Raw genomic sequence first — 12,499 nt, 5'->3', positions numbered from 1 at the left:
CATTAAATAAACTACATTATTATATATGGCAAGGTAGTCTTGAGGTAAATCCGCGCGTTCTGATTGGCTCTTTCTTGGTCGGGATTTTACCATACGGACCGTTTCCATGGAAATGGTCATAAGCCGTGTATTTTTGTTTATGACAAGCGAAAATTTGCCGCTAAAACTGCGAAAAGAAAACCTGAAAATACTTTGCAAAGAAACTGCCCAAAAGACTGATTCCAACATGGACGAAGAAGAATATCATTTACAAAGCAAATTTTACTATCCTGAAGATCTAGAAACCTCTGAAGCAGGCATCAGCGAAAGTTCGATTTTAAGTGCGAACATTCTTCGTCTGAAAAAAAAATTCGGAGGCTAATCTGGTGTCCCCCCCCCCCCCCCCTTCGCCTATTGCAGAGAAAGGTTTGAGTTACCACCGACATCATAGAACTCGCGTTCTTCGATCGTCGAACGCAATGTTTTGATGGAGATAGACAGAACTAAACCGGATATTAAGAAAACACTTCTCGAGCTTGAAAACTCCACGGACGTTTTTAGAGATTGATCTAATCTCTGAGGAATTGGGTGCAAAAAAGAGTCTTCACGAGCTGAAAAGGAGCCGAATATCTTATATAAAAATGTGTTCTTGAAACAAAGATGGACATAACCAAACATATGCACACGGAACGTGCATTAGTTCTTAGTTTGGATTGTGCTCGTGGCCCCTTGATCGCCTCATGATGTGCCGGTAACAAATTTGTTCCAACTATTGAGGCCTTCATATCATTTGTTAAATTGTATATAGCTTTATATAATATTTTATATTTGGATACACTATCTGCGTGTTGTTCCCCACCCATCCCATGCTCGACACAGGAGCAATAATGTTGACCCAACACCTTTGAGGTAGTAGTTTAAAAGCATTGGCGGATTAGCATTTATATCCGTACGTATTTCTAGAATATTACCTACCCGAAAATTGTACTGATGTACTGACTGCTATAAATTTAGCGCAAAAAAAAATTACTAAAGCGTTAAAACCTTAATACTGAAAAGGCTAATTTCCTCCACAGCTTGCTCCTCTGGTGAAGTCCTTACCGGATCAAAAGGATCTTTTTCAAGCCCCAATTTTCCAAACAACTTTCCTCGGTACAGCAGATGTACCTGGAATATCCCAGTTCCCAGTGGGTACATCATCAAACTCAGCTTCCATAACTTTACGTTAGGTTACCCGTCGAGAAACGGATCGCGTCTCGCGATCACAAATGTTGCTTCTGATAATGGATATCGGCCATTCCATCTGTTTCGTGACTATCCTTCTCCAGTGTACTCTGTGGGCAATTTCATTCAAGTGTTATTTGTGTCTGTCAGTGGTCAGTACTCGGGATTTAATGCATCCTACACGGCCATCACTAATGACTCAGGTAGGCTTACTTACGGGGTTTGCTACTCTCTGTCATGGCAGCATGACATCATGAACATAACATAACGTAACGTAACGTAACATAAAATAAAATAACATAACATAACATAACATAACATAACATAACATAGCATAGCATAGCATAGCATAGCGTAGCGTAGCGTAGCATAACATAACATAACAAACGTAACGTAACGTAACGTAACGTAACATAACATAACAACATAACGTGACGTAACGCAACGTGTTATAACATAACGTAACGTAACGTAATAACATAACATATATTACAGAACAGAACGTAACGTAACGTAACGTAACTTAACATAATATAACATAGCATAACAAAATATAACAACATAACATTACATAAATAAACAATAGCCTCCATTAGGCGCGAAAATATGCTCAGATATTTGTCCGCGGACATTATCTGTTCCGCGAAGCGAACAGTTTTCCGAGAGCGAAGCTCGAGGAAAACTGTGAGCTTCAAGGAGCAGATAATGTCCAAGGACAAAATAGTATCTGAGCATATTTTAAAGTCAAATGGAGGCTATTGTGTTTATTACCCTTCATATATTTTTCGCAACATGCGGGAATCTCGCGGGAATCGGCAGGATCTGCCATTCTGTCATTTGTCAATCACGTCAAAGTTTGCCAGTTGGCTTCCGAAATCTCCACGTCAGATTTCGCTTCAGGTCGAAAGTGTTTGTTTGGGAAAAAGGTAAAACATTTGAAAGGAAAGTAAACTTGTTTAATTCCGTGAAAGACAAAAGCAAGATACAAGTGGCGGATAAGGTTACAGCGAATCTACCTCTCAAAAACAAGCTAAAGATCACTGAAAGCGAAAAACTGTAAAGTATCGCATTCCGTAAAAAGTGTAAACTGCCGTCAACGAAACAGCCGGCGCTTTGTCGTTCTCTTCCTTTATCTCGTGTTCAATTGGAGCAGAACTTTATATCGAAAATACAATTGTGGAATTTGCTAGCCGAAAACGACCTGTGAAGAAATCGAAGCTGAACCTGCTGTCGAATACGACGCCACCGGTTGTTTTTGCTGGATTCCATCAAAGCGCTTTCTTTGCTAACTTGACATTGGTGGAATGGAGCCAGCAACGAAGTCGTTCACAATCACTGAAGATTAAACTTGTTGCTTGAGAGTAGGACAAGCTGCTTCCCTTCGTAGAGAATTTCGACATCTCGGGGTATCATGGCTGTTTTTTGTTTCGTGGACGAGATTTTATGTTCGCGAGCGATCTCGACCAGGTGAGCATTGATAGCATCATTTACCTGTTTGAACTCTGTCAGTAATGGTACTGAAATTTATGTTTTCGTTATTTAAATTCCTTATATCCAGGCCAGCACGAATTGCTCTCATTGAATTACAACTGTAATATAGCTTGTTGATGGCTTTCTCATTTCGCCAGACTGAAAGAAAACCATAAATACTCTTAAATGAGATGGGCTAAAACTTTTCGCCTTTCATATTTTTCAGTTTAACCACATTTTTAATTCAAGGACTGTTAAACAGAGTTCAAACCAAGAGAAAATGTCGCAAATACGAGCTTGAGTATTTCAACATTTCGTTTACGAGCAGCTTACCGTCAAAAACGTTTAGAGCGTATGTTGTTTTCTGGTACTGGTTTATCGACCAGCAGGTTTATCTCTTCTCCTGTCACAAAAGCAAACCGTTCCCTCATCTTGACATTCATTTTAATTGCAAACTTGACGCTCCTTGAAGTTTTTGAAATTGGGGAATATCACTTGGGGAATATCCTCGGATATTCCCCAGTTTTAGCTAGGGTATATTCGGTCACGTGAGGCGTTTAGACTAATCGCGCGCGAGCGAAAATATTTGATGGATTATAACATAACATAACATAACATAACATAACATAACATACCATAACATAACGGTAATTTTGAGCTGGCTGGGAAGGGAGGAGTAGAGCCGGATAAATCTACTTTTACTTGGAATCTAATCCACACTAAAATATGTATACGTAGCTACCTTATACTTCTTAGACAACCCTGATTCATGACAACTGCTGATCGGTATTTTTTTCGGTTATGTTCTAAATATTTTTTGTAGCTTAACTATTACATCGGGTGATATTCTTAACAAAGGTTGTGAAGTTTATTACAATAATATATTACAAACATTCGACTGAGGTTTTCTTTCGAAATAGAAAGAATACAAGAGACGTCAGCCAACATTTTCACATACATAAAACTTACATGATGTGGGAAGCCCTGTTAATTACTCCAAAATCTACTTACGGAGAAAGATACTTCGTGATATAAAATCTTATATCTTTTTTAAAACGCCTCACGTCCTGTGGATTTTGAGAATTTTAGGTCGGTCGAAACAAGCCTAGATTTTCACCAGTTTGTTCTGAAACTCTTTGGTCTGATGAAGGCTATTAGACATTACAGAAAGGGTCAGGATTCGGCAAACCTGTCCCAGCCTCCTCGTAACAAGGCCTAGAAGTTTTCTTTTGTGATACGTCTCATTTTGGCTGTGCTTCGTAAAATACTATAGCGCTAGCGGTAAAGTGTAACAGTTGTTAAATATATCAAATTATGAATTCTAAAGGAGGAGCAATACAAACACCTGTCTTTTATTTTCCTTACATTTTTCAAAAACAATAGAGGTTATTTTCCAAGAAAGCCTTCGAAAAGACGTCTTGAGGTCAATTAAGTACAATTTTTTTTCAAGGCATGCAATAAATTCTCAAAAACTATGAACAATCTTAACACTCAATTAGTCCAACTGTGGCTTGTTTGTTGACAAAAATAAATTACCCCAAAAGTTACATGACCCAATAAACTTGAGGGCTTGTTGGTCTAAAATATACATGAAATTCATATCGTGTTGTTCTTCTCAACCAGTGTGCCCAAACATGACAACCCTGAATGAGACATCAGGAGTCATCACCACTCCTTTCTACCCCAGAAATTACCCAGACTATCAAGAATGCCGCTGGCAAATCACAGCAAGTAAAGGAAAATACGTCGTGATGATCATCGAAGACATGAGCATTGAAGGTTGCAGTCAAACATGCTCTTGTGATTATCTTCAAGTTCAAAATGGCGTCTCTTCTGATGGTTACAATGCTAAAAGAAGGTGTGGTTACCATAAAGTTAGATATTACTCGATGTCTGAGAGCCTTACGGTGCTGTTTGTGTCTGATGGTAGTTACAGCAAGCGGTATCGTGGATTTAAGGCAACTTACTTTCAAGCAAACCACACTGCCTTAATCCCTGGTGAGTAGAAAAAAAGGGGAGGAAGCAAATTCTCATTGCTGTGACAACTTGCAAAGCATTAATTTGCGACCATTTTCTTGCAAATTATTATGTGTCGGTCCATGCATAGATGTTGCATATTGAAGTTGAAATCTGTAAAAAAATTAACGTATACCGATGAAATGCAAGAGTTAACCAATATTCACAAAGACGAAGTCAAAACTGGCCAGGATGTCGCTAAATTTCAGGATATTTTATTTCCCTTTCTTATACGAGTGCTATAAAAGGCAGCGGCAAATACTCGGTGGCAGTCTAAGTAAAGAATTTGACAGTTGGCGAGATCAGTATTCATTCACCGAGGAGGCGAGACATTATTTCCCACTACACTACAGTTACAACGATTTCGTTTCTTTCCTTTGCACAGCATGATATTTTAGTCAGTAAAATTGTGATTCATGATTTTTGAAGTAAGGGCGGTGGCTATCGTATTAGGGGTATCGAATGGTCCGTTAAATTTTTTTAATGCACCCAAAATTTGGCCTTTGCTCGATTTGCTCGCAGTAGTTAATCGAGTGCTCGCTCGCTCGTTCTTGCAAAATTTTCGCAACTGCTCACATGCTCGAAATTTCGTAAATCATACTTTGAAGGTTTTTTGGTACAAATAAATGTTTCTCTGCGTGGTAGTTAACTCCAGTGAATTTGGTTGTCAAGCAGGGCCCGCGGAACGGTGAGGGGGGTGGGCTAAACCGAGACGTTAGCGTGAGACAACTAGGGGTTTCGGGGGGTGGGCTAAACCGAGGCGTTAGCGTGAGTCAACTAGGGGTTTCGGGGGGCATTCCTCCCCGGACAAGTTTTAAACTCAAGTCTTTTGAAATGACTAAAAATGCATCAAAACCTGTTAACCCCGATGTAAATTTTTAATTACAACAGCAACAACAACAACAATATTTTATTATTTGCCAACAAATCCTTAATCCCCTGGCTCGGCAGATAGCGGTGCTAATCGAGGCGGGCCAGGATAATTAGTAAAAGAAAAGGAAAGTACACACAGTAAAAACTGCAGATAAGTAAATAGGTAGGTAAATACGAAATTGCATACGAATTTTAATTGTATCAACTAAAATATGTTTTCTGTTCTTTTGAAGTAACATAGATAGATAGTTTATTGAAGCTTTAAAATTACACCGCTAGAGCTGATTTAAAAAAAAAAAACTTTACAAATGAATTGTTGCGGAAAAAGCTATTCTTGAGTCTGCTCGTTTTGCAAATAGGAACATGACATTTTCGACTTTTTCTCAGATTAAAACAACATTTGTTTGGCTCTGGCAAAAGTCTGTATAATTGCTAATCAGGATTATTACTGATATCCTGAAACATTTTGACCGTTTGGGCCTGTCTCCGGTCAAAAAGTGTCGCTATGACTTGCGGGAAGATAACTCTCATGGCGCGCCTCTGTAAGCCTTCCGGCTCGCCTGACAGTTATCTTGGAAGTGAATTGTGAAAAATTGGAGAAGCGTACTCTATGACCGGACGGATGCACAAAGAGTCAATGCTTCACTCTGGCCCTTCAATTTTACCAACATAACAGGCTGATGAGGCAGAAATTTTCGACTTGTTTTCTTGTGAAAGCCAGCAGCTTGTGACGACCCAGTTTCGTTTTTCATGTTTCCGTAAATCATATGTGTTTCTTAGTTCGTTATGACAACGTGATTGATTGATCCGGGATAACCGTATCTGTACATAATTCTCCGTTTCAAATATTTACGCGTAACGGCGATAAGTAGCTTTCATAAATGAATGCCTTTTTTGCAAAAACTGAAACTTTATCTTGAGTTCGTGAAACACCGATCCAAAAATGAATGAAAATAGAAACAACAGCTGAAATTCCATTATTTCACTGTTAAAATCTAGTCGTCCGTTCAGCAGCAAAACTAACGACAAACTGTCTGAAATTGGCGGGTTTGTTGGAAAAAACCTTAATATAATTAACCATATGTAAGGTAAGTTCTTTCTGTAAGTGATGGATATGGATAAGTAAAACAAAAAATAGTAATAATAAATGCTTTTAACCATCCAAATGGGCAAGGAGGGGGGGGGGGGGGGGGGCAAGGCCCGCCAGCCCCTCTTCCTCCGCGGTCCCTCTCAGGTTTAGTTGTAAACACACAACAATAACATAAGTTAATGCGACAGTCAACGCAATTATACATTCCATAACCATGATCACGATGAGCTGTAAAAGTGGATACTCTTTGTGCGTGAGGTGTCACTCAGACTACTAGGCGTATTCTAATAATAAAAACAAAAAACTAAGCTTTGCTACTAGCGGAAAGTTTACGAAGTGCTCGCTGCTCGCTAGTTGCATTTTCTAAACTGCTCGCCACTCGATCGCAAGACAAATTTGATCACTGCTCATGCTCGCAGTGCTCGCATGCTCGTGAATGCTCGCCGCAAAGACCATTCGATATCCCTTGTATTATACTTACAAGATTTTACTTACTTTGTAGAGAAGCATTGAGCATAAGGTCACTTTTTTTAAACAAAGGGTCTCACTGGTGTTTGTTGTTTGTTTTCTCACGGTTTAGAATTTTGCTACTTTTTTCCTGGTAATTATGCTTTATTCGTGATACACATGGCAGTTCCACTACAGTGTCCAATATAATAATAATTAGAAAACCATATTTGAAGCTCAAGGATGGGAAGAAAACTCTGACGCAGAAAGCTGAGATACTACAAAAAATAAATTAAAAGATAAAAGTAGGCGATCAACGGACTTTCAAATGCGTAAAAGGTCACATATAAAACCCGAGGCAGAAGTGAAAGTATTTTCTTTTAGTCGAGCACGTGGTACAGATGTCTGTTGTAAGGCGCGGAAAAAGAGAAAAAAGAAATTTGTCCTACCATCTTGAAAAAACACGAATAAAGCATTGTTAAAAGGCCGAAAAGAAACTTTAGACAAAAAGGGAAAATTTCTTGTAACTTATTTCCTTGACAGAATCCTCAAGTCAGTGATTGTAGATTAATGTTGTCCTTACAAAGACAATGAAAAAGACACTAAATGGCTATTGACGGAGAGCGAGTTGAGGAATTTATTGAAAGGCTTAATGATACAAATTGAACAATCGTTTGTCTCACGACGTAGTCACTTAAGGTGGCCGAACACAATTTGCGCGCGCTTTACAGATTCTGTTAGGTGATGCTATTAAGCGCGCGCTAGGGTTGTGGTAAGCAAATACTATCGATCCCTTGATTTTATACCAAATGGACCACAAAGGAAAGTTTTGCTCTTAAAATAACTTAGTTTCTCGTTTGTGAATCCTTCTTCATTTATCGCCGAACAAAGAAAGTGAGTTCACAATGAGCTAAGCCTTTTTGTACGCTTTTCATCTCTGCCGAGAAAACCTAATTAAAAGCCACGCATGCGCATTTGAGCGAAAAATTGTGACTGGTTGTTTTAATGCAAATGAACTATTTTCTAAGGAACCGCTCGTTAGAATTTCGTGAAATTTGACAAAACAGTAGTTTTCTAAAAGCGTAACTTGCCTACAAACCAAAAACAAAATCTAACAGAGGGTATCTTCAAAAAACATTTAAGTGCAAAACCAACATTTACAGGAGATCTGTCTGTTAAAATTACATGGAAGCAGCGTCGCTATGTCAGTATTTTGTGAGTTTTTCTGGATACAAAAAATGGAAAAAATCTAACGAGTGCATTTTCTAAAAATTAAGAAAAACCATTATTTGTGGACGGTTAAAAGCTTGCTGCGTTGCCATAGCAACGGCACCTTGCTCAACAAGAAGTATGAAAATTTGTTCCTTCTTAGTTAATCTTGCACCATGCTAATTTCGGGTACTCAGAAGTACGTAGTTTTCAAATAATGTTAACTAACATCTGTGTACTGGAAACTGTGTTCGGCCACCTTAAGTTGTAGATCACGACGTTTCGGCTACTTTCTGCTAGTCTTTATCAGGCGATGAAGTCGACTGATCAAGCTTCAGTGTTGAAATCCTGGCTAATACGTTCGCTTTCCCCCACAGCTTGTATCTCTGGAGACATTCTTACTGGATCAAGTGGATTCTTTGCGAGCCTAAACTTTCCAAACAACTTTCCTCAATACAGCAGATGTATTTGGAATATCACAGTTCCCAGTGGGTACGCCATTAAGCTCACTTTCCATCAATTTGAATTGGGTCGATATTATCACAACCGTGCTGCTCTTGTCGCCATCACAAATGTAGCTTCAGATGATCACAGACAGCCATTTCAGCTGTATGGTCAGTCTATTCCTTCTCCAGTGTACTCTGTAGGGAATTCAATTCAAGTGATATTTTCTGCATTCTCTGAACAGCACTCAGGGTTTAATGTTTCCTACACGGCCATTACTTATGAGTCAGGTAAGCCTTCTTCCAGTAGTAACGTTTGAGATCAGATGATTTTCTGAACAAAATTTGTAAAAAAGAAAAAAGTTGTTAACGGATACTCCACTGAGCTTTAATAGAATTTACCTAGAAGTATTCAGTTACAAATTGGGTTTTTCAACATTCTATTGAGGTTTTCTTTTGAAGTGTAGGGAATACTAGAAACAGCAGTCTAATTTTCACATAAGATTGAGAGGATGTGGAAAACCTTGATAATTACTCCAAATCTACAACTGGAGAAAGGTAATTCGTGATGTAAGTTTCACATCTATTTAACGCCGCGCGTAGTGCGGATTTTGAGCATGTTTAATATGTGCGAAAGCAGGCTTGTCGTGTTTTCACCATCTTGGTGTGAAACTCTAACACGGATATCTAGAGATAAAATGCGAGGTCTGATAAGGGCTATTAGCAAGTATTAAATTCTCTGCCTCGGATATTGCATTTCTAGCGTTCTGATTGGTTCACTAAATCCCGGTTATCAGCTCATATACCGTAGTTTGACCTTATATGGAAAACGAAAGCCCCAGTTGTCGCTAAGCAAATTTTTTTTCTGCGGGAAGCGAAAGTTTCTTCGGAAAAATGTAGAAAAAAAAAAAAAAAAGAAAAGAAAGAAATACCAAAAAATGCCATCTCAATATAACAACAATAAAAGCCACAAAGTTCGGTATGACGTTATTTAAGAGCGGATGTCTGTAAATATCAACCAGAGGTGTGCAATAGCGAAAAATTCAAAATTCTCAAAAAAATTCGCAACATAGCCCACGGTAAACTATTGCAAGAAATACATGTTTTACTTCGATCCGATAATTATTTTTGATGTAAGGCTATGATCTTGAATTCACCGCTCCTGAACCGGGTTTTCGGTGTCTGACACCACATGTTGCGAAGACCTTGTTTTAAAAATCAAACCACTTTTGTTCCAAACGAAAAACATCCAGTCTGATAAAGTACATAATTATGGACATCATGAATGGTATGTTACTCATCTGAAGTGAAAATTAAATATTAAGGAGATTTTTCAATATTTACAATTTTTTAAGCGATTTCTCGTGATGCCAAATTGACAAATTTGCGAGGCTAAAATCATCAACTGGTACATGGCGTTGAGGATAAAAATTTACACCACGTGAAAGAGCATCCTTTCTTCTTATAAAATCCGCTTTCAAAACTATGGGCAACACAGAAGGAAATTTTTGAGGCCGCGAGTTACAAGTAGTACTTTAGTGAAATTTGAGCTTTTCTGTCATGGCATTCCGTTGCTAAAATTCAGACAAACACAACATGAAAACGTTTCAAACAACAATGGTTTATTAATTCTTGCTACAGGGAACTGCCTGTGCATGACCTATGCTTATAAGACTATTTTCCTTGGTTTTCTATCTTTTAGGGGCAGTGTCAAAAGATTTTAGCGGAGTTCAAAAGCCGTACACGGGTCAGTTTACGTTGTCAACCGGTCGCAACACTAGTAAATATGGCATAAAATGAAACCAGGACTTCTTTCATTCAATCTTACTTTGCAAACAATGGAGCAAATAGCTAAGAGTGCCATATAATTCATACCTTTGAGCGGCCACACTGGATGTTTAAGAAATATGGGACATCTATAGGAAACATCGTAACACTTTAGGCCGTTTTATACATTTGGTCACAAAGATTGTTACATACATTTCACCGGTAGACCGCTGACCTTGCACTTACGTACGCCCTTGTCCCCGGGATAGAAAGCGATGTTTCGTCCAGCTAGACCCCAAAGACAATTAATTAATATATAATCAGTTCAAACTGAGATTACGGTTTTGGGTTATCACAATTTTATCTGGTTGCGTCTACACTCGCGCAGTTGTTTTGATTTTTGATAAAGTTTTTCAAATTTCAGTCTAACGTAGCCTGCGAATACAGCCGCCTCTCACCGAGGGGCGTTTCGCGAGGCTACCATGAATGCTACTCAAGGAGAGTTAAAAGCAATAAGACTGTCTAGTTCATCTGGATAAGACCCGATTTTCAATTTATTGTTCACAAAAATTGTCTGTTGTATGATAGTTTTCATACGATAAAAGATAGTTCATCCATCAGTAATGGAATTTGAGCAGACAAAGTATGGTTTCTTTGGCCTTAATGGGTCAAAGTAAGAACACGATCCAACAAGATCATGTTGCCTGAATATATGGTGCTATGCTCTGAATTTTTAGAGTACTTGGGAAAGCCGACAGGCACTAACATCGAGGTCATCTTGTGGATAAGTCTAGATTGCACAAATGTGATGCTCCGATCTCCCTTCGTTTGCTTGAAATGATTAGCTGCCCAACTTGGTGGGACCGGCGCAGAATCGGTTTTGGCAGCGCCGTCGGATGCCATAAGCATCTCGATGTCTTGAGCAAATAGACCTGATTAGATGGCTGTCATCGATTTCGAAGATATCAAGGGAGAGTTTGCCTTGAAGTTTAGTCAGTTAGTTATGTCACTTTGTAGAACTGGCCTTACAGCCAAAGGAGCGTAGTTGTGCCGTCCAGGCTGTGAAACCTTGACCCTCTTTCTGACAAAAATTGCTCCCCCTACGTCCCTCTCTTATTCCTGCTGACAATGTACTGCGGTCGACTGTAGCAGGTGTGAGTCGTACTGCAGGAATTGGGGAAAATAGGGACGAGTGGTGACGCAACCCCGTTTCCCTCCTTGCTCTTACCCTGCCGCCTCCCCACTAAGCTCCCCATTCTTTACGTCGGGAAACTGTAACGGTGACAAAGCACAGGGCCAAATAACTGAAAAAAAGTCACTAAAAATCATAAATGTGTGTGGATGTAATAACCAGTAGTTCAGAATCAAATTGCAAGCCTTATTAAAGGTAATTCTTATTTAAGGTCAGGAGTTTTGCGTTACAGTAATTCGATACCTGCTCTGCCTACGAGAAGCTCCGCCTCAGTTTTCAGTGTTCAGTCAGCAAACCCCGTGGCCCTTAAATACATGTAGTTTCGAATGTCTTTGCCACAATCTCTGATTGGAATACATTGGGTATTCGCTGGATTTCCAACACTTGGTCCACATTGTCCTCCAACAATCGAAGCATACTCACGCGATACCATTTCGGCTCAATTTGTTTGAACGCCGTGAAACCAGAATCAAGCATTTTAAAAGTTGGATTGCAGAGCAAAATAAACAAACTGAAGCGATCTGAATACCAACGTGGGCTAACTGCACGTTTAGAAAGTTCAGTGACAGAAAATACAGCTCACAAGTAAATCGCAGTTACACTGTATCGAAGGAGCAGTGAAAAATTACCCTTGGCATGCACCCGGGGGGTACCATTCGAGCAGAGGCCCTTTGATCTTCCTAGATAAGTCGAAGGGCCTCTGCTCACAGGGTACCCGAGGGTGAAACTTTATATAAAAATTGACAGGGGTGATCGTAGCTTTCGGGGGTTAAAATTCGTGGTTTGGTA

The 12,499-nt window shown here is 39.3% G+C and overlaps 1 protein-coding gene across 3 annotated transcripts in view; it reads left to right on the top strand.

Annotated features, from left to right (window-relative positions):
• LOC146480107 (cubilin-like) overlaps nt 1-12,499 on the top strand; it is a 127,341-nt gene that overhangs the window by 88,934 nt on the left and 25,908 nt on the right. For all 3 annotated transcript variants that reach the window (XM_085109981.1, XM_085109979.1, XM_085109980.1), the window contains 3 exons: nt 1,056-1,406; nt 4,297-4,671; nt 8,686-9,042. In XM_085109981.1, the coding sequence (XP_084966107.1) occupies nt 1,056-1,406; nt 4,297-4,671; nt 8,686-9,042 (1,083 nt within the window). The remainder of the gene's footprint in view (nt 1-1,055; nt 1,407-4,296; nt 4,672-8,685; nt 9,043-12,499) is intronic.

The sequence above is a fragment of the Pavona decussata genome, unplaced genomic scaffold (assembly GCF_977016875.1).
Source record: "Pavona decussata unplaced genomic scaffold, jaPavDecu1.1 SCAFFOLD_55, whole genome shotgun sequence".
NCBI lineage: Eukaryota > Metazoa > Cnidaria > Anthozoa > Scleractinia > Agariciidae > Pavona > Pavona decussata.
This window is presented reverse-complemented; position numbering and strand designations above follow the sequence as displayed.